Source organism: Xyrauchen texanus, chromosome 18, assembly GCF_025860055.1.
Source record: "Xyrauchen texanus isolate HMW12.3.18 chromosome 18, RBS_HiC_50CHRs, whole genome shotgun sequence".
NCBI classification, from domain to species: domain Eukaryota; kingdom Metazoa; phylum Chordata; class Actinopteri; order Cypriniformes; family Catostomidae; genus Xyrauchen; species Xyrauchen texanus.
In genome coordinates, this window is record NC_068293.1 from 10,747,248 (window position 1) to 10,766,488 (window position 19,241).

Consider the following 19,241-nt stretch of genomic DNA (forward strand, 5'->3'; position numbering starts at 1 on the left):
AAAGACTAGGAAAAAATATATAGATTTTCCAATGCTTCGCGATTTTCATTTGAGCAATCTTGATGTAGATTCTTAAATCCTAAGCTCCATCTTTTACTCTACGTGCAACCCTCTACTACAATAAGAGGAAATCACTCGTATTTGCAACCAATTCTGCGCTATCTGGCTGGTAAATATTCACTCACCAGTGCTTGTGTAGTATAGCGGAAAAGATGTTTAACATCCAGATCCTTTGACTGTTGAGAGTAAAAGTTTGGTTTGTCTTTGACTCGCTCCATGTGTTTCTAAAGATGAGATCCACGCAACACATTTTTACACTTTTAATTCCCTTTCTGTTTTTTACAGTCAGTTGTTGATCAAAAAAATAAAAAAAATAAACATAATTCTAATCACACCTAGCACGCATGAGAAAAAGCCAATTGAGTCCTCTCAGGTTAACATGATCATCTACAGACATTCTTTACAGAACTGCCAGTTTTCTTAAAGAGACAGTACTGGGTTTTAGCACTAGTTCAACAAATCATCAAGTATTTGTATAAAGTAACAAAATATAATAAATGCAATATCATATCATACTTATTAATTTGTTACTTGATTTATTCATTTTTATAAAGCTATACTGTGACCAAAATGATACAAAAGTGAATAAAATATCATTAGAAACATTTATATTTTCATAAAGTACCTTGTTAGAAGGTCCCCTGTATAATTAACAGCATTAGCAGAATTTATTTTATATGTAAGAAAAAGGGACATTATGACTGAAAAAACCCCATATGAATTGGAATATAATCAAATCGAGAGCTTGTGAATAGGAACCAAATTGAAAGATCTGGATCAATACACAGTCCTAGCGGCCACTCTGCTCTCTAGTTACCCATATCTGTATCGGCCATTGAAAAACCCATATCAGTCCTCCACTATTTAAAAGATCATTGCTCATCTTTTTGGAAAAGAGTTTACATTAGTGTCCTCTGTACTGGGAGAAAAACTTGTTTATTGCAAACCGCAGAGGCAGAGGGACATTCTCACAGTAGGCCTACAGGGCTGCGCCGCTGCACACTGTGAACATGATGTCTTATATTAGATACTAAGTGCTGGAAATGTGTGTGTCTGCGTGAGTTTTGTCCATTATCTTCAGTCCTTTAATAAGCCGCAGTTTTCACAACACATCTGTTGAATTAAAGCTTGTGCGAGTGAGAGAGTAATAGAGAGAGACCTGCACTAAGAAATATCCTGTTATTGAAGGTATTCTGGCTGAGTCTGTGATTCTCCTCTTTTCTGTAACTAGGGTTAAAGACATGACTGCCTGAGGGGAGTTTGAATTAATACAGAAAGTTTAACCTGCATCCACTGGATTCTTTTCTTGTTTTAATAGTTACTGAAGAATATCAACTTTTAGCTGAGAAGCAAAAACAATTTTCTAGTGGTGCACCAATCAGGAAATTTGATGCTAAAACCGATCTCTGATTTTAAAACACGAAGATCATCCGATACTGATTTTAGTGCCCTTTGCCACACTTTTGCAAGTTATAATGTGTATGATTATGCCAAACAGTAAAATGACAGTAACAAAAGGTTCCATTTGTTTACATTATTTAACAAAATTACTTAAGTTAACATGAATTATTGAACTTAATTAAACTAAAATAAAACATATACTTTTACATGTTTTAATGCACTATGAACTAACAATGAACAATTGTAATTTTGTTAACTAACATTACAACTAATAAAGTCTGTAAAATTATATTGTTCATTGTTTGTTCATGATACCTAATACATTAACTTCTGTTAACAAATGGGATCTTTTTATTAAGTGTTACCAAAATTACATTAAAATTACATTGATTGTGAATTACTAATGTTTATTTGTTTTTAAACAGTTATGAATAGTTCTGTTGCCAATATCAAAGATAATTGTGACACACTGGTAAGCAGTTAAAACAATGAGAGCATCACACACAGCAGAGATACATTCAAAAATGTACCTGGAGAGCAGGCATGTTTGATGGACATTTGACACCGCGAGTGAGTATATTGAAGGGAGTGAAGCTGAAAAAATTTCTTGATTGTCACGACTCGTGTTACATCACATATACTCAGATTTGTAATCGCATGTTTATTTGTTGTTTAATTTGTTTTTATACACGTTTGCAGTCTCTTTTTCCTCTCGGTTCTCACAGTGCAGTGAGTCAGAATTACTACTGTAATGACTCTAGAAAATGGGCAACTTAATGTAATTCTTACACATTTTTAAAAACAAACCTGCATATTCATCTGAATTACAGCATGAATACTTAGAATTGCCAACAATTCACCCTCCAGAGGCCACTCTGTCTTGCATCAAGAGCTGAGAAAGCACTCATTCATTAGAGTAGAAGTGTAGGTGTGATTCCGTGCGTGCTGTAAAAAAGATCAGCCCTGATTCTAGGCACGATTGACCGATCGAAGACGAAGATCGGTGGCTGATCGATCGGTGCACCCCTACAATTTTCCTAGCCAATTTCATTACTTCCATCGTAAAATAAATCAAAAAGCCCCATAAGGCTATGCATTACAACAATTAAATGTAACTAATAAGTAGCAAATTCATTAAGTGCCATCCTTTTGATAGAAGATCCCTTACATACGTACTGTGCAGCATAAATAAGGTTCCGCTATGGCTGGACAGATGTTTTGTGTTATAGCTGTAACTACTAGATTTCAGCACAGATGTAATGTGGCATTGGCCGATTAGAAGCCAGGAACAGAACTTTCTGTTTTATAATGAGATTACTACACTGGATGTTTTGTTTTATGTGCTCCTGTGGTTGAAAAGTATGGACTCGTGTTTACTCATGTTCAGATTGTGTGTGTGTTTGTGACTCAGACCTGTAATATTAGGGTAACATCTCTGTCTGGCTTCAGTAAATATTTAATGAGCTTTTACAGGTTTTTCTGATTTAGAGATGAATGTTTTTGCGACTCTTTGATATAGCAGGATTGTAATTTACAAAACAAAACTTTCACATTTACAACAGTGTTTTGCCCACAAAATAGTTGCTGTTCTTGCTCACTGCAGTTCGTCGAGACCCTAGAGATGTTGAGGTGGGAATCAGCTGGGATCTGGCGATTATTATATTGATAGACCAGTTATGATAATATACGATAATATAGTTAGTTTTGTTTACTCTATTTAGATGCAAAATTGTGATATTGCAATCATCTATTCACTTGTTTTTCATTCATCTTTATTAGACATTGGTGCTTTGTGTATTAAGTACTGAACTTCCTGCTCTACTAAATCGTAGAGCCATAGAAGTGGCATAGCGCATAAACCTTAAGTTTACCTTGATTCCAACGTGTTTATCATTACCCTTAAACACTTGCGTTCAGATCATACTCAGCCTTTAAAAGTATACGCTTTTGATTGCAAGATCATTCAAGCAAAGGTCAATACATGGGTCACAGTGCTCAGAGCAAAAGCAGAAATATATCATGCAGAATTGATCTCAGACATCACACTCTGGCCTTTGACTACACTGTGTGTGTGTGTGTGTGTGTTCTGGTATGTTTGCACATGTGAATTGATTTGTGGGTGTGTGTCCATGTACAGAAAATCCTGGGATGAATCACTCCTCTCTTTGTCTGTCCTTAAGTCTCTTTTCTCTAATACTCTAAACAGCACATACCTCTGAGGAACCTACCCTGCATCACAGCCAATAGCAATAGTGATTACGTCAATGGAAAACAGGAGAGGAGAAATGGCCTGAGTTCATGAGTTTCCGGTATTGTTTCTACCTTCATATAACATGTCTACAGAGGCAGAATATTTGTAAGAATGAATAGGCAGAGGCAGAGCTATGTGGCTTTATAATAGATTTGCGAGTGTACAAAACATATTTTGAGCGTGCACACGGGAGCAGGGAGATTTCATTGAGCAGCGTATATTTGAGAACATGCATCCAGTTTTGTGTGAGAGCGAAGGAAATGTGTGTGCCAGCTGAGAGATTCACACTTGCGTAACTCATTAGGGGTGTAACGGTTCGAATTTGTCACTGTTGGTTACAATATATAGTAAAAGCATGGTTACTATATAGAAACTACAACATTACTGATATAAAACCATGGTTAATTGTATCAAAACCATGATTTCAGCAGTCATGGTTACTACATTATTACTACAGTAAAACCATGGTTAATGTTTGTCAGGGTCCTTAACTAAAAAAATTAAAAAATCAACATTTTAAATGAATACTTGCGCTAATAACTCATCTCAACGTATTCAATATTCGGAAGATGTTCATCATTATAAAATGAATAACCTTGCTATTAGAATGCATTTGATAAGGGATGTTGTGATAAGGCTGCTTGAGCATTTTAATCATACATGGAAATCCCACATGAACACCCCAAGTGCTTTAGTTATTGTTTCATGTCTGTCCGAATTAGCAAAAAATGGAAGGGAGTGTGTGCAGTTTCGGCTCACCTGCGGCTCTTCCCCTGGGCGATGTTGACGTAAAAGATTAATTATGGATCAGTGTATTACTATAACGGCATCTTAATGCCTTTAATCAAAGTGCATTATTGACGCTCGTGATAGATTACAGCCGCTCAAGGAAACAGGAAGAACTTGCGTGCTCGTTTTAAATAAACCCTTGCGTGCATTATTGACATATATTACCAGTATACTGCACTCGTGTCGAGGGATGTCTGCAAACAGTGCCTGTTTTGTAAACGTCTTTTGACCATCGCTGTTATATTGACTGCAAAAAGAAAATGTTCCCAGAAAGTAGAAACGCTGGGGGCTCCTCTATCAATGTTTTGTTTTCTTCACTTGCCATTTTCAACGACACACAACGCTTGCAGAACAGTGATGTCATCAAGTTGTCCCACGTGAAACACAGGTGAACATTTCCATTTACAGATCCATTCGGGTGCATTTGTGTCTGTTTGACGCTTTGTTTTCTTGACCAAAATCTGTGCTCCAGATGCACCAATAAACGTGAGGTGAGCTGACCATGCTGCCATTTTTACAGAGAACCGTTACACCCCTACTCATCATATAACAGTATTATAATGCAATAGAGCTATGGTCTATTAAGTATGGTCTGTAAAGCTATACATTTACATTTTTATTCATGATACATTTTTATTCTTTTCAATTATCTTTTGATTTTACTTGGTGAATTTATCATCATTCTCTGCAGCTCCTCTGATATGCTCTGGCACCCCACTGGGGAGGCACGCCTCCCTATTTGAAAACTGTGGGCCTAAGAGAAACACACAAACACTTTTAAACATTATGGGAGTATTTGTTGTACTAGTTTTACACTGGTTTAAACAAAAAAGTTGTCTATGTGTCAGATGATTCAAAAAATTATTTTACTGTAATACAGTAAGCAATAATGTATTATATTTATAAGAATCTAATGAGAATCACTATTGCGAATAATAGGAAATCCTCACAATAATGAAAATTTACTAAGGCTGTCGATTTAAATTATGTAAATTCTGTTGTAAAAGTACTTATTTTCCTACCACCTGAGTAATTTAAGCTTGAAGTACATGTAGGCCTAACTTAACATTTTTTACCAGCCACACCAGCAGGGGGCTTAAAGCACGCCTCAACAAACATCTCAAGCAGCGCAGTCATGGAATGAGAGTTCTTAACAGCTAAACAAAGCACAACAGAATGTATTGATCTCAAGGTGCGATTTTCATACTTTTCAACTTGACACAGACTCACAGAGTACTAAAAATGTGGCATTTATTATCTGAAAACCAGTGAGATGCTACAAAAGCATCCGTCTGATGCATATGTACATAGACCGACAATATAATAAAAATATCACAGACAAAGCATAACAAACCATGATGTGAGAACAGGTCAGATTGACGAACCCAATTGCAAAATTGATGGCTGTCGACTGTCAATGATTAGGGAGTAAAACAATATATTGACTTCTAAAGCCAGATTTTGTATTGTCTTATCAGCGGTGAAACACTTTCTTATGATGTGTTACATTCATACGAGCAGACAGAGAAGTAAGTTTGAAGTAAGTTTGGAGCAGAAGAAATAGAAATAAACCTTGTGTAAATTGTTAGCTTTACGCTAAACTAAAATGCTGAGCGTAATGCATTTTACATGCTCGTTACCTGGCACGATTATATTTTTTATCAAGAAAATGCACGTTGGATAATAATTTCTTTTTTTATAGGAAGACTTTGATATTATGGCAAAAATCATATTCTTGATAATAAATTTTTTATTGTTTTCCTGTAAAAAATATCTAAAAATCCTTAAAACAGGATCAGTCTGATTTATCTTGTTTTAGAAACAACACTGCATAAGATATTTAGGTTTTTCAGAGAATGTATTTTTAACATGTGTATTTTGTCTTACTGTACTGGCAGAGTTTTTATAGTCAAAACAAGTGAAAAAATCTACCAGTGCTGAAGAAGTAATCCAAAGTATTTAGAATACATTACTGACATTGAGTAATCTAACGGAATACATTACAAATTTAGTAGAATACATTTCAAAAGTAACCCTGCCAACCCTGTCAATGGTAAACAGGAGAAATTGCCTAAAGAGGTCACTTTGATTTGCTTAATACAAACACTTTAATTTCATAAAAAATCCCATAAAATCACTTGAAAGCTCAGTGTTCTTTCCTGTGTTGACATATTACCTATTATCACAGGAAGTTTGGGTGAGCCCCTTTTAAAAAAAATTCCCAGCTATGAACTTTAAATTGCTATTTGCTAGTCGGTTGCAGATTGTATCAGGGGGAGGGTCATTCTCATTCTAGTGAGCATTTAATTGAACAAAAATTTGTGTAGTGCAAGATGAGTCATCAATATTTTTGTACAGTTTTGCCGGAAGACAAAATCTTAAAATTTTAAATGTGTACTGTATATTTGCTAAAGGTTCATCTTGACAACAACTGTACAACTTAATAGGAGGACACTAGCGTACATATAGCTTTAAATCTAATACATATGGACTAAAAGCCATAAAACTCAAATTCCAAGGGATCTTTAACTCCAACTCTTGGTTTTTTGGATCTGGATGATTTTGCTGGATATTAAAGTTCTCCATTTAACAAGCGCATGATATGCAGTTGTTACATTAACAACGTATTTCTACCTGATGTTGTCTGGTTGACTCTACCTGATGTTGTCTGGTTGACTCTACCTGATGTTGATGTAACCTGATGTTATCTGGTTGATTCAGTCATACTAAATTATTTCCTTGACTTACATAGAAGAGGTTTATTTCATTATTACAATTTGAACTACAACTTATAGGTTATTTGACAAAACATTTTTGACAGTGTAACAAGTTTTTAAAAGAGCTGTCTGGATTGGGTGTTGTTTCTTGAGTCTAGTTTTCTTTCTTCAACTACAGAATTGATATTTGAAGTGGTTTCTTGCCCTGAACAAAGGAAAACCTCACAAACAAGTTTGACAGCATGTTTGTCTAGAGAGAGAGATCGTATTTAGCTTTAGCAAATGCCTAAACATTACATTTTTTCATTCATAATGTTATAGTTCAGGGATGAGACAAGATCACAACTTTTACTTTACGTCAAACATTCCAGCACATCTCCATTCTCACTTGTACTGGCTTTCGTTCTATTGTCATTTAATGGTGTTATTTTTAGTGTGTGTAAATGTCACCCTTGACACACACTCTGTGTGCATGTGTGTATTAATGTAGATGAGTGGGTGAGTCTTTAGCAAGTGGGCCACAACATCTCTCAGGCTTAAAGACGTATCAGTTGCTATGGAGATGGAGGGGAAATAGCTTGGCTGGGTATCGGCACTGACTTTATGGTTAGATTCTGATTGAAATGCACTCTGAATCAAAGATTTTGATTTCATATGGAAACTAGGGATGGGCATTTTTTTTGTAATTTGGTACTCATAACCACAAAAATTGAGTACCCGATTAGAAACCAATACTGACGGCATGAGGGTAATGTACGTATACAGTGAGTCTACATAAAAGTTTTTTTTTATAATTTCAAAAAGTCAAATTTTTATAATTTCACAAAAAGTGTTGAAAGTTGTCTTTTTATCAAATGCTGTGTTAAGAGAGTTCACACACACATACAGGTTTGATAGAGTATTAGTTTGCTTCTCATTTTCTTTCCACCAATTGAAGCAGATCCTCATCCATTGGTTTGCATGACTCTAACAAGAATCGAATAACAATTGAATAGAATCAAAGTCTTTCTAGCAAGTCAGTCCACTTTCGGCCATCTTTGGAATGATCTTGGGAGGCTATTTCCAGTCATGACAGTATAGCTCCTATCTACTTGAATGGGAGAACACCAAAATCTCTAAAAGTTTGGTCAAGACATATTTCAAATCAGCAATAAAATCTGATAAAACTGGTATCTGGTAACTGGTATAAAAAACAAAATTTTCCCGGCTTGTAAAGCTAATGTGCATGTGCGTTCTAGAGTTGATTGACAGGTGATGTCTGTATCTCAAAGGTGATTGACTCTTAACTATAAGGCAGGACTTCCTTTCTACACGTTGACCATTAGGCAGAAGAGCTTCTTGGTTGGCCGTTCCCACTTCTCCCATTCATTTTAATAGAAGTGGCCCATCTCTGCTAAATAATCTCTGGTAGAATTCAATAAGAATGTAAATATTACATATATTGCCTTATAAATTGGCTTTGCTTTCGAAGCACTGACGGCATGATGTAGCTTCTCTCATTCAACACCTCAACTACATACATCCACAGTGCCCCCAGTGGACTCGATTTTAATGGCAAGATTTAGTGAGAGATTCTGAGGAAAAATAGTTTAATTCAGTGTAGCTCACGGCAGGGAAATGCACAAAGGAAATGCATTTGCTGTATTCAAGTAGTGTTTTAATACTCAACAGTAGCAGCTTGTGCAGAATGAGTACCTGATTACTCAAGCACATCCCTAAAGGAAACATTTTAGTGACAATGACAACAGACCTGTTTTAGTTATTAATAACCGCATGGTTGCTAGAAAGAATTTTAGTTTACTCACTTGTGCATTATTTAGACCAGACTGAAAATTAGAAGCACACTTTATGATATCATTGTTGTCGGATTTGTTTTGCTCATTTGAAGTATTTTTTTAAATTTTCATCTTGACAAACAGTTTTGGATAGTTTGTTCCATTAGTAGATAGATCTGTACTTGCAACATGCCTATTGCCTTCATAGAAAATAGCTGTCCGGAGGTGTTACCAAGATGGCCACTAAGTGAACTAACTTGCCTTAAAGAGACTTTATTATGGGACAAGGAGTTTCCTGGAAAATGTTCCCCGCTAGGACACAATTAATTTGTCATAAAAGGGGCGAATGGTCACAAGATTTAGAGGACTCAAACTCATCATACTACTGCACAGTATATCGGAGCACTGTACGCAAGGCTACAGCTCCGACCAATCCCTGGATTTTAAGAATCGATTTTGAATCATTCAAATGAGATTGCAATAGATAAATAATAATAATAAAAACAAACACACAAAAAAAGATTTATACCTAGGGGAATCCGTAAGGCTGGCATAAAATGTAAGATTGTGAGGGAGGGAATGTGGCATGTTGAGTAGAGCTGCACTCTGGACTGTGACCATTCTAACCTGATTCTGTTCTTTAACTGTAACAGACTCACAAATAAAGAACAATCTGCCACTTACTGATGATTTTGGAAAGAGTTTTTGTGTTGATTTGATCTTGTGAGGCTTGATTTGAAGTTTTGCTCTTAGTGGAATGTGTGCTGTTGGGGTTCTGGGGGTAAGAGGATTGGGAGAGCCATGCACTTAACCTTTAACAGAGTCAACAAAGCCTTCAAACTGTTGTCTGCAAATCAAAGAAACGAAACCAAGCAGGCATAACCAGCTGCTAATACTGGACAAGATCCCCCAATCACATACACCCCCCCCCCCACTATAGCTACTGTACCACGGTAAAAATGGTCTAGTAGAATAGGGATGCACCGATACCACTATTTTCTCTTCTGATTCCAATATCTGAAATCTCAGTATCGACCGATCCGATACCCGTGTTGTTGTTTTTTGCATAATCAGTTTAGAATATCTTTATATTATTGTAGAAATGTATAGCTTATTAAGAAACACTTTATTGTGAACTAGTATACTGGTTAATGTAGCAGCAAAATTAACAGTAATTCCAGTCTAAGTGTTCAGTAGAAAAGAAGGCAGTTTTTGTTTTTCAATTTTGCTTCTGAATTATAAAGGAATCAGATCAATTTTTTTATTTTATTTACACATTACACAGACATCAGTCCACTTGTCATTCACAGTTATTTTTTGGAACCCATTCAACTTAAATATTGTTATAATTTGTAAACAAATAATAATACATTTTATTATTATTATAATTATTATTATTGACTTTTAAACTTTTAAATACAAAATTAATATTTCTCAATCATGCACTTTTAACAAACATTCTCGGGCTTTTATTTTGACATTCTAAACTCTCCAGGAAGTCCTGTAAGTGTCTGTTCACAGTAGTTTAATTCACTTCATATTCAAATTCTGGTAAAATGCATCGTTTTAGAAGTGCCGTTCTAAATGCATATCAGTGAACTGAACTATTGAGCATCTACATCTGGGATGATGTTCATGAGTAGCACTCAAATATTGCACATGCATGAAGGCTAAATATTGCTGTGTGTGTGTGTCAACAGAGCAGCGCCATTCACTAACACGCTGGCACTGCGTGTGCATTTTATTGTTTATTGTATTTACACAGCTATTGCACATCTTCAAGTGGCTTTGAATAAAATGCACGTGTCATATGAACTACTGTAATGGTGTTGTTAAATTATTTTTTTTGTCATTTTTGGAGCTTGACGGTAACGAACATGACTATCACACAGAATCGGATTTGGATTGGGGTCGTTGGGCCGATACCTCTAAAACGTCAGTATCGGAGCCGATACCGATCAAGGTATTGGATCGGTGCTATCCCTATAACAGAATCTCTCCCAGTGAATACACTATCATTGTACTGTAATGTCATACCAAAACGCACCTAATTGTAAAGTAGATCTAATACATAGTAGATCATTTCATTTTATTGTTAAATCTGTCCCTTAAGTGCTGGATGAAGATAAATGATCCGTGTTGCAGATGAACTACTGCATTCTCCTTTGGCCCACTGCTCTCATTTGTCTGGTTATTCATCACCCCTCACAGCACCGACAGAATGTACAGCTCCTTTGAAGGGCTTTCCACATTGTGCTGAGGATTATATTTCACGTGCTCTGTTTGCATTATAAGCAATATAATCAACTTTTATCCTAAGTCACCTGCTGAAGTAATCATCACACACGCCAAATCCACTTTCTAATGTGCCACTTTGGTAATAACGTGTCTGCCAAAAATATTCATGTAAAATACATAAGCTCAAGGTAAATTTTTGTTGGAGTTTTTCCATGTTAACATGTCTGAGCTTGTTCTTTATTTACAGAGCAGTCCTGTTTGAGCCATATTAGATAAGTTATAGATCCGCTTTGACCTGCAACACTTGGTTTTTCAGTTACAGTCAGTAAATCACTAATGAGGGGGTGCCTCAGGTGTTACAATTGAGAGTGTACTGTGCTTTCCTATTGAGTTTTTATTGCTCGTTTGCTGTTGGTATACAACCTAGGTGTGCACAAATCCAGGGTGATTTTATAAGTATTCATAGATATTTGTGCGGAATGTTTATATCCTCATTTTTTGACGTTTGGATATACAGTGATATGTACAATGTTAGCAGTTCCACAGCATCTAAAACATAAGAGCTTTTGTGTACAGCTTTAGAGATGTCACATTTTTTACGAATCCTCTGACGACTGGTCAGAACAGAAATTCCCATAACCTTTACAAGAATACTGCTGATGAATAAGTTCAATACTCGGACACAATCCCATAGCGGGAAACACTGTTTTATTCTTTCACGATTAATTGTCAAATAAATTTTCATATTTCTTAAGGTGCATGTTGGCTACATAAAGGGTTAGTTCACCCAAAAATGTTAATTATCTCATCATTTTTCACCCTCATGCCATCCCAGATGTGTGACTTTTTTCTGCTGAACCCAAATTATGATATTTAGAAGAATACCTCAGCTCTGTAGGTCCATCTAATGCAAGTGAATGGGTGCCAAAATGTTGAAGCTCCAAAAATCACATTATCCTGCACAAAAGTAATCCATAAAGCTCCAGGGGTTAAATCAATGTCTTCAGAAGTGATGTGAAAATTGTGGGTGAGAAACAGATCACTTTCACATTCTTCTTCTTGTGTTTTTGGTGATTCATATTCTTCAAGCATACTGCCCCCTACTGAGCAGGGAGATGAATTTCAAGATTAATTTTTTCACACATATCATATCTCTTCAGAAAATATGAAATATACACTTCAGTAATAAATCTGGCACCCATTCACTTACATTGTATGGACCTACAGAGCTGAAATATTCTTCTAAAGATCATGATTTATGTTCAGCAGAAGAAAGAAAGTCATACACATCTGGGAGTAAATAATGAGGGAATGTTTCATTTTTGGGTGAACTATCACTTTAAGAAGTCATTTTTAAATTTTTAACTTCAAATATTATAATCAAATAATAAACAGGGATATATGATTTCCTTTTAAAGCTTTAAAAACTTTTAAATTATATGAAAAATAATTTTTTAAATATCACAATATTTCTAAATACTTAAAATATGTTCCATGTAAATTTTACATTTACACTGTTGCTTTTGTAACTTAAAAAAGTTTAAAATATATATTTATAATATTATATCATATTATGCAATAGTAAAATATTTCTTTCCTAATTTTTTCCCTTTCACACATTATTTTAATGCTCTATGATTAAACCCATGAGCCTTTACTTCTCATAAAGCAGAAGATTTTGTTTCTTCATTTAATCACTCCACAGAAATAGAGCAAGCACGCGTCTTCTCTAATAACTGCAATCAGATGATTATTTATTCGGCAGAGGGCAAGATTTTCCATGAATAACGACTTAAATTCTTTCTGAAAAAGTGGGATCTGTCTTTGTATCCCTACTTTAACCACCCATCTCTCTATGTCTATAGGAGATAAAGATGGCAGTAAAGTGACAACAGTAGTGGCAACTCCTGGACAAGGACCTGACCGGCCACAGGAGGTCAGCTACACTGACACTAAGGTCATCGGGAACGGCTCTTTTGGCGTGGTCTATCAGGCCAAGCTCTGCGACTCAGGAGAACTTGTGGCCATTAAGAAGGTCCTTCAAGACAAGCGATTTAAGGTAAGACTGAAAAAAACATACCTACAATGATTTCATTTGTGTAGTCTTTTCTGTTTAAAGGAAAAGTTCACTCAAAAATGGAATTGCCATCATTATGTACTCACCCTCATGCAGTTCCAAACTGTATACTTGTATTTTTTGAGTGGAACACATAAGGATACAATTTCTCTTTTAACAGCTTACAGGTTTGGAACATCATGATAAATTATGTCAGAATTTCTATTTTTTAAGTGAACTATTCCTTTTCATTGATGTGGATGTGCACCTACAGTAAGTGTGATGGGATTTCACTCGATTTCATGACAGATGACATGTCTCATTTGTACACATTTGTGCAGCAGAAAGTGTGATTGACAGGAGAGAGATATCGCTTTTCCCGAGCAGTAAGACATAAATGCTGTCGTGCTGAGAGTGACAGTTCTAGGTGAAATTTAGGTCACATGTGTCAACAAAGATTTCAGCTTTTGTGAAAAAGGTGACGTTGACCTGTTTTGGCAGCAACCTGTGTGGATGAACCGTATCTTCAGAGATCTCCGTATGTGGTGTGTGTGTGTGTGTGTGTGTGTGAGTGAGACAGAAGGACAGCATGTGTACAGTGACCTGGCAAATAAATTGACACCATATCTGTGTGTACTGTACATGTGTTTTGTTGGTGAATCTGTTGCCTTTAGCATTGCCAATTTGTCAGGTCCTCTAGGGTGACGGCACTGTTAAAGTGCAGCTCTAATTTAACTCCATTTCAATCAGGGTGCTGCGATAGAAAACGTCTCGGTTACTGACGTAACCTCTGTTCCCTGATGGAGGGAACAAGACATTGTGTCTATGAGTTGACAATAGGGGCTGTGGAGCACAGACATCTCTGATCTTGAGAAAAGGCCAATGGAAATTAGCGGGTGGAATTTGCATGCCACTCCCCCGGACATACGGGTATAAAAGGAGTGACACTGCAAACACATCAGGTATCGCACTGAGGAGCCGAGCCAAAGACCTGGCCATTTCAGCGGTTGGTTCAGTGTTGTGGCAGGAGGGACACAACGTCTCGCTCCCTCCATCAGGGGACGGAGATTACGTCAGTAACCGAGATGTTCCCTATCTGTCACTTACTCGACGTTCTGTCGATGAGTTGACACTAGGGGTCCCAATGGAAAACGCCACAAGAGCTGAACCAAGTTACGCAGACTGGCGGTGTGAGACAGGCAGACTTCTGTGTACCTCATAGCCAGCGCAGCAAGCCGTCGCATAACTATCCCCAACACACTGGCAGGTAGGAAGCGGTCCCCTGCACCTAGGGGAACGGCTAACTCAGAAGTATAAGGACTGGCTGGCCCAGCCGTGGCCTTCTCTCTGTTCTCCCCAAAGAAGGAACAAAATCGTTTGGCTGGAGGCCAAATATATGGTCAAGCTGGGATGTGTCCCTCCAAAGAGGAGGACAACGTGGAGACCACAGCCGGCCCCGAGAGGGGGGACACACGGTCTTTACCGGTTAGGAAAGGAAGCACATCGTGTGGAGCGGCGTCATGGTAGATCCTACCCAAGGGGAGAGGAGTTACTACAAACACGGCGACCAAGGACAGAGGGCCCTCTGCCCAAGGAAGACGCGGTTTACCAGCAGGGATCCATTTTGCGGAATATACATCACACGGGGTTGCCTAGGGGGACAACCAGCATGTGGAGTACTTATCTCAGTACGGGGGCCTGGGTGACGCCCGTACTGGGGCGGCAGCGAGCCTCTCCGAAGATTCTACTAGGGAGGAAGAACGTCCAGGGTTCACACTTCTTGCGAATGCAGGTGCACATTTCTTGCAGAGTCTGCGGTCACAAGTGCACAGATTGCCTTACCAACGATCGCCTTACCAACCTGGGGAGTCGCCGAGCACCCCCTGGCAGCCCCACCGTCGAGGGTAGTGAGAGAGGACGAGACCACGAACCGGGTCCGGGCAGTAAAAGGTGCCCGCCGCGATCGCGTGAGCTCATCATGCATTTCCGGGAAGAAAGGTATGGAGGCGGGGCGCGAAGCGGCCGTAAGCAGAGCTCAGAGTCCCGGGACTGATCACTAGGCCGCGAGGATTCAGGGGGGGAGCGGAGGATTCCACTATATATATATATATATATATATATATATATATATATATATATATATATATATATATATATGAAATGTATATATGTTCAAAACCCTTCATGTTGTGAAAATATTGGCTATAAAAAGATGATTGTCATTGTCAGCATTGTAATGAATTATGCATGAAATTCATTTTTTTCAATTGGGATTTTGTTTGGACAATAAACAGCATCTGGGATTTTATTCATAGTCATAGTAAGGAAATATATATATTTTTTTAATATTCTGTAAATAAATGTGAAAAATTATGTGCTGATTAATCGGTTATTAGGCTTTTCACTACCTTAGTTTTCGGTATCGGCAAAATCCACTATTGCTCGACCTCTAGTCTGTGTCTGAGTCTATAGCATGCTGATGTCAGGCATATCAGAAATGTTCCTTTAGATCATTTGCTCTTGTCCGGGATGCATCATCAGCATTACACCATGGTCAGAACGTAATGGGGGCTTTGGGCAAATAATACCACTGTAATGAAATCCACTGTGTTGTATTTGTAACGTTTGATACTGTATATGTCTTAAAGGAATATTCCGGATTCAGAACAAGTTAACCTCAATCTAAAACATTTGTGGCATAATGTTGATTAGCACAAAAAACACTAATGGCCATTAAAAACAACTATTTAAATAGCTTGACAGCTTACAAGTGCTTTTATAAAATTGTAAAATTCACATTTTTGCTTCTAAACCCTTTCAGTCTATATTTGATTTTATTTTATTTATTTATTATCATTTTTTTGTGGTAATCAACAGTTTTCCACAAATGCTGTTGAGTGAGCTTAACTTGCGTTGAACCCTTTAATATTATATTCTAGGCCTAGTGTACATTACATATTATTGCAAAAATAATATCTAATTTCAGATTGAGAATTAATGTTAGTAAACTGATTAAATGTAAGTATTTTACATAAATGAATATTGCCCCTTAATGGGAAAGTTAACCTAATTCCTGACACTGATATACACTGCAAATGTATATACACTGGCCTTTTAGGTAGCCTAATAACTCAATGTTCTACTTCTTCAGGAAAAGTTGCAAGTTCTTCTTCAGAAACAGTCATTTCTCTGCTTTCTCACAGGAGAGGCGGTTCCTTTTCTCATCAATGACATGAGATGCTGCACTAAACAGCCTATCACTGTCTACGCTTGTGCTAGAGGCAGACAAAAATCTGCGTGCCATCTGTACCAAGTGTGGGAAATGGCCTTGTTTTGCGCTCCGATACGCTTGAGCGTTATCGCTTACTATTCCATTTAATTGTGACATCTTGCTAAAGCCTTTTTGTTGGCAATCCCAACAGTTTTTGTAAATCTGGTAATTGTGAGTATGCAAGAGGAGAATGTTTGAAGTGGCCCACAATTTTTCTCACTGTAGCCATCACATCTCCCATACTGCCCTGACTCTTTGACAGCTAACTGAAGAGCATGTGCCATGTAGGGCAGGCTGTTCAGATCGCTATCGCCATGTTCCTTGCATTGTCCCAGAGTATGACGTGCACTTTTGATTGATCAATTTGCCAAGTTTGTAGCATACTGCAAAATACCTCTGAAATGGCTGCTGCTGAATGTGACCCCCAAACTCACGTATGTGAAGCAGAACCTTCTGCAATTTGAAATTGTTGTCTAGCCATTGAGCTGTTAGACTGAGCATACTAGTGGGGCTGACATCTGAGATCCAGATGTCAGTAGTAAAACTAATGGCTGTGATGTCTGCAGTCAGGAGCTCCTGGATGTGATTTGCAACAATGCCGTACATTTCTGGCAGACACACATCTGAGAAATAACTTCTACTCGGAATTGTATAACGGGGCTCGATGTGTTCGATCAACTTGCGAAATCCTATGTTTTCGACTACTGAGAAAGGCTGATCATCCAAGGTAATACATTCCATTAATTTCTTAGTGATGCCTTTGGCTTTGGCGTTGTCATTAGTCATTTTTTTACCCTTTTCAAAAACATCAGCTACTGATGGAGTCGGTGTGCTGGGGCCAGGTAGATTTTTCTTTGCCATTGTTGTTTTGGTGAACTCGCAATGTTGTTCAGGGTGTTCCGTTCTCTTGATATTTCAGCTGAACAAATTTTACATTTTGCAATTTTAGCATCCTTTTTGGTCACGGTGAAGTGCATCCACACTACAGACATGCTTACCTGTGTTCACGAAATGGGAGGAGACGCTAACTCTGTCAAAACGCGTCATCGGAGAAGCGCTAATTAAACGTCAATGTTTCGGTCAATGGTTTCAGCCCTCCAAAACTATTTCGGCCGAATATTTTCAGTTGCCGAAATTTCAGTGCATCCCTAGTATTTTGTGCTGTCCACATTTATAAGTTTAAAAGGAGCAGTTCATTCAGTTACTAGATATGCAAGTTTGCGCTTTCAGTTTGCATGTCATGTACATTGGGATTTGGAAAAATTAGAAGTGTTAATTCTCTGCACGTGATCTGTCTGACATAGTTTTGTTGTTATTTTTGTCATTTCTTTACCACCTTTTGTGAGATGATCTGTATGTGTGAATTGTCAGCAAATATGCATTGCTCTGTGCGTGTGTGTGTGGGCATGTTTATGTGGTATAAGAGGACAATTTTTTAGGTTACAAACTGGTAATTACAAGGGTATTATGCTATAAATGTGGTTTATGATGACATTTCTAGTGACCCCATAATTTAAATATCTTAAAAAACATATTAAACAATGTTTTATTGAAAATGTAAAATGCAGAAAGTTTTTTGTGAGGGTTAGGTTTAGGGGTTGTGTTAGGTTTAGGGGATAGAATCTATAGTTTGTACAGTATAAAAATCATTATGTCTATGGAAAGTCCTCATAATGATAGGTAGACCAACATGTTTGTGTGTGTTTGTGTTTGTGTGGATATGACCTTTATCATGCTGCGCGCGCACATATGCACACACACACATATTTGCATACACATGATTGTGGCATGTGAGAAGGCTTTGTACCATGCTGCAACTGGACAGAGTCTACTGAGACACACACACACATGGTTTGCCTCAGTGCTGGGTGGTTTGATGTTGCATACCATGTGGCAGTAGAAATGTGTAAACCCATAGAGATCCTGATATACTGTGACTATCGGTGGGCAGGACTGCTTTACGTTATTACACATGAGAGTGATGAAGAAATATGGATTATTGTGAAAATGCAGAGCGGGTTGTGTCCCAAACCAGTTGAGAACAATGTAAAAGCAGAGATAAGTTTATGAATGCCAAGCAGCAGGGGTGGATCTAGAATTTTTTTCATGGTGTGGCAAGGGGGTGGCATGCAGACAATGAGGGGTGGCAACACCAAAGCAAGCGCTCATGCGTAGCTCTTATGGATTAATTTACCAAGCTTGATTGCAACAAGTACTAGTTCATTAAATGGTGTCACTATCAAATTATAAATATCCATGAATTTGCAATACAACAGCAATATATGTATACATATATATATATATTAGGGCTGTCAAATGATATTTTTTTTTAATCGTGATTAATCACAAAATTGATGTAGTTAATTGCGATTAATCGCAATATCTTTATAAACATGAGTGCACAAAAATATGTTTTATCCAGATGTATTTTTCAGTCATCCACACAAAACATACCCCACCGACAGAGTTGAACAACAGAAAATGAACACAACAGAACTCAATTCAAATTATGTACAAAATATGGTAGTTGTAAGTGAATTATGATAGGATTTATTCACTTCTTTTTATAGAGTTTTGACAGATATAATCTTTCCAGGAGCAGAGTGGAATTAAATAGTTCTGGTCAGGTGACTATTTGGACCACTCATGCAAAGAATTCTGCACTGTCATTTACAATTGACAG

The 19,241-nt window shown here is 37.4% G+C and overlaps 1 protein-coding gene across 2 annotated transcripts in view; it reads left to right on the forward strand.

Moving 5' to 3' along the window:
* The window catches only part of LOC127658587 (glycogen synthase kinase-3 beta), a 96,680-nt gene that overhangs the window by 41,264 nt on the left and 36,175 nt on the right, over positions 1–19,241 (forward strand). For both annotated transcript variants that reach the window (XM_052147956.1, XM_052147957.1), the window contains exon 2: positions 13,097–13,290. In XM_052147956.1, coding sequence (XP_052003916.1) covers positions 13,097–13,290 — 194 coding nt within the window. The remainder of the gene's footprint in view (positions 1–13,096; positions 13,291–19,241) is intronic.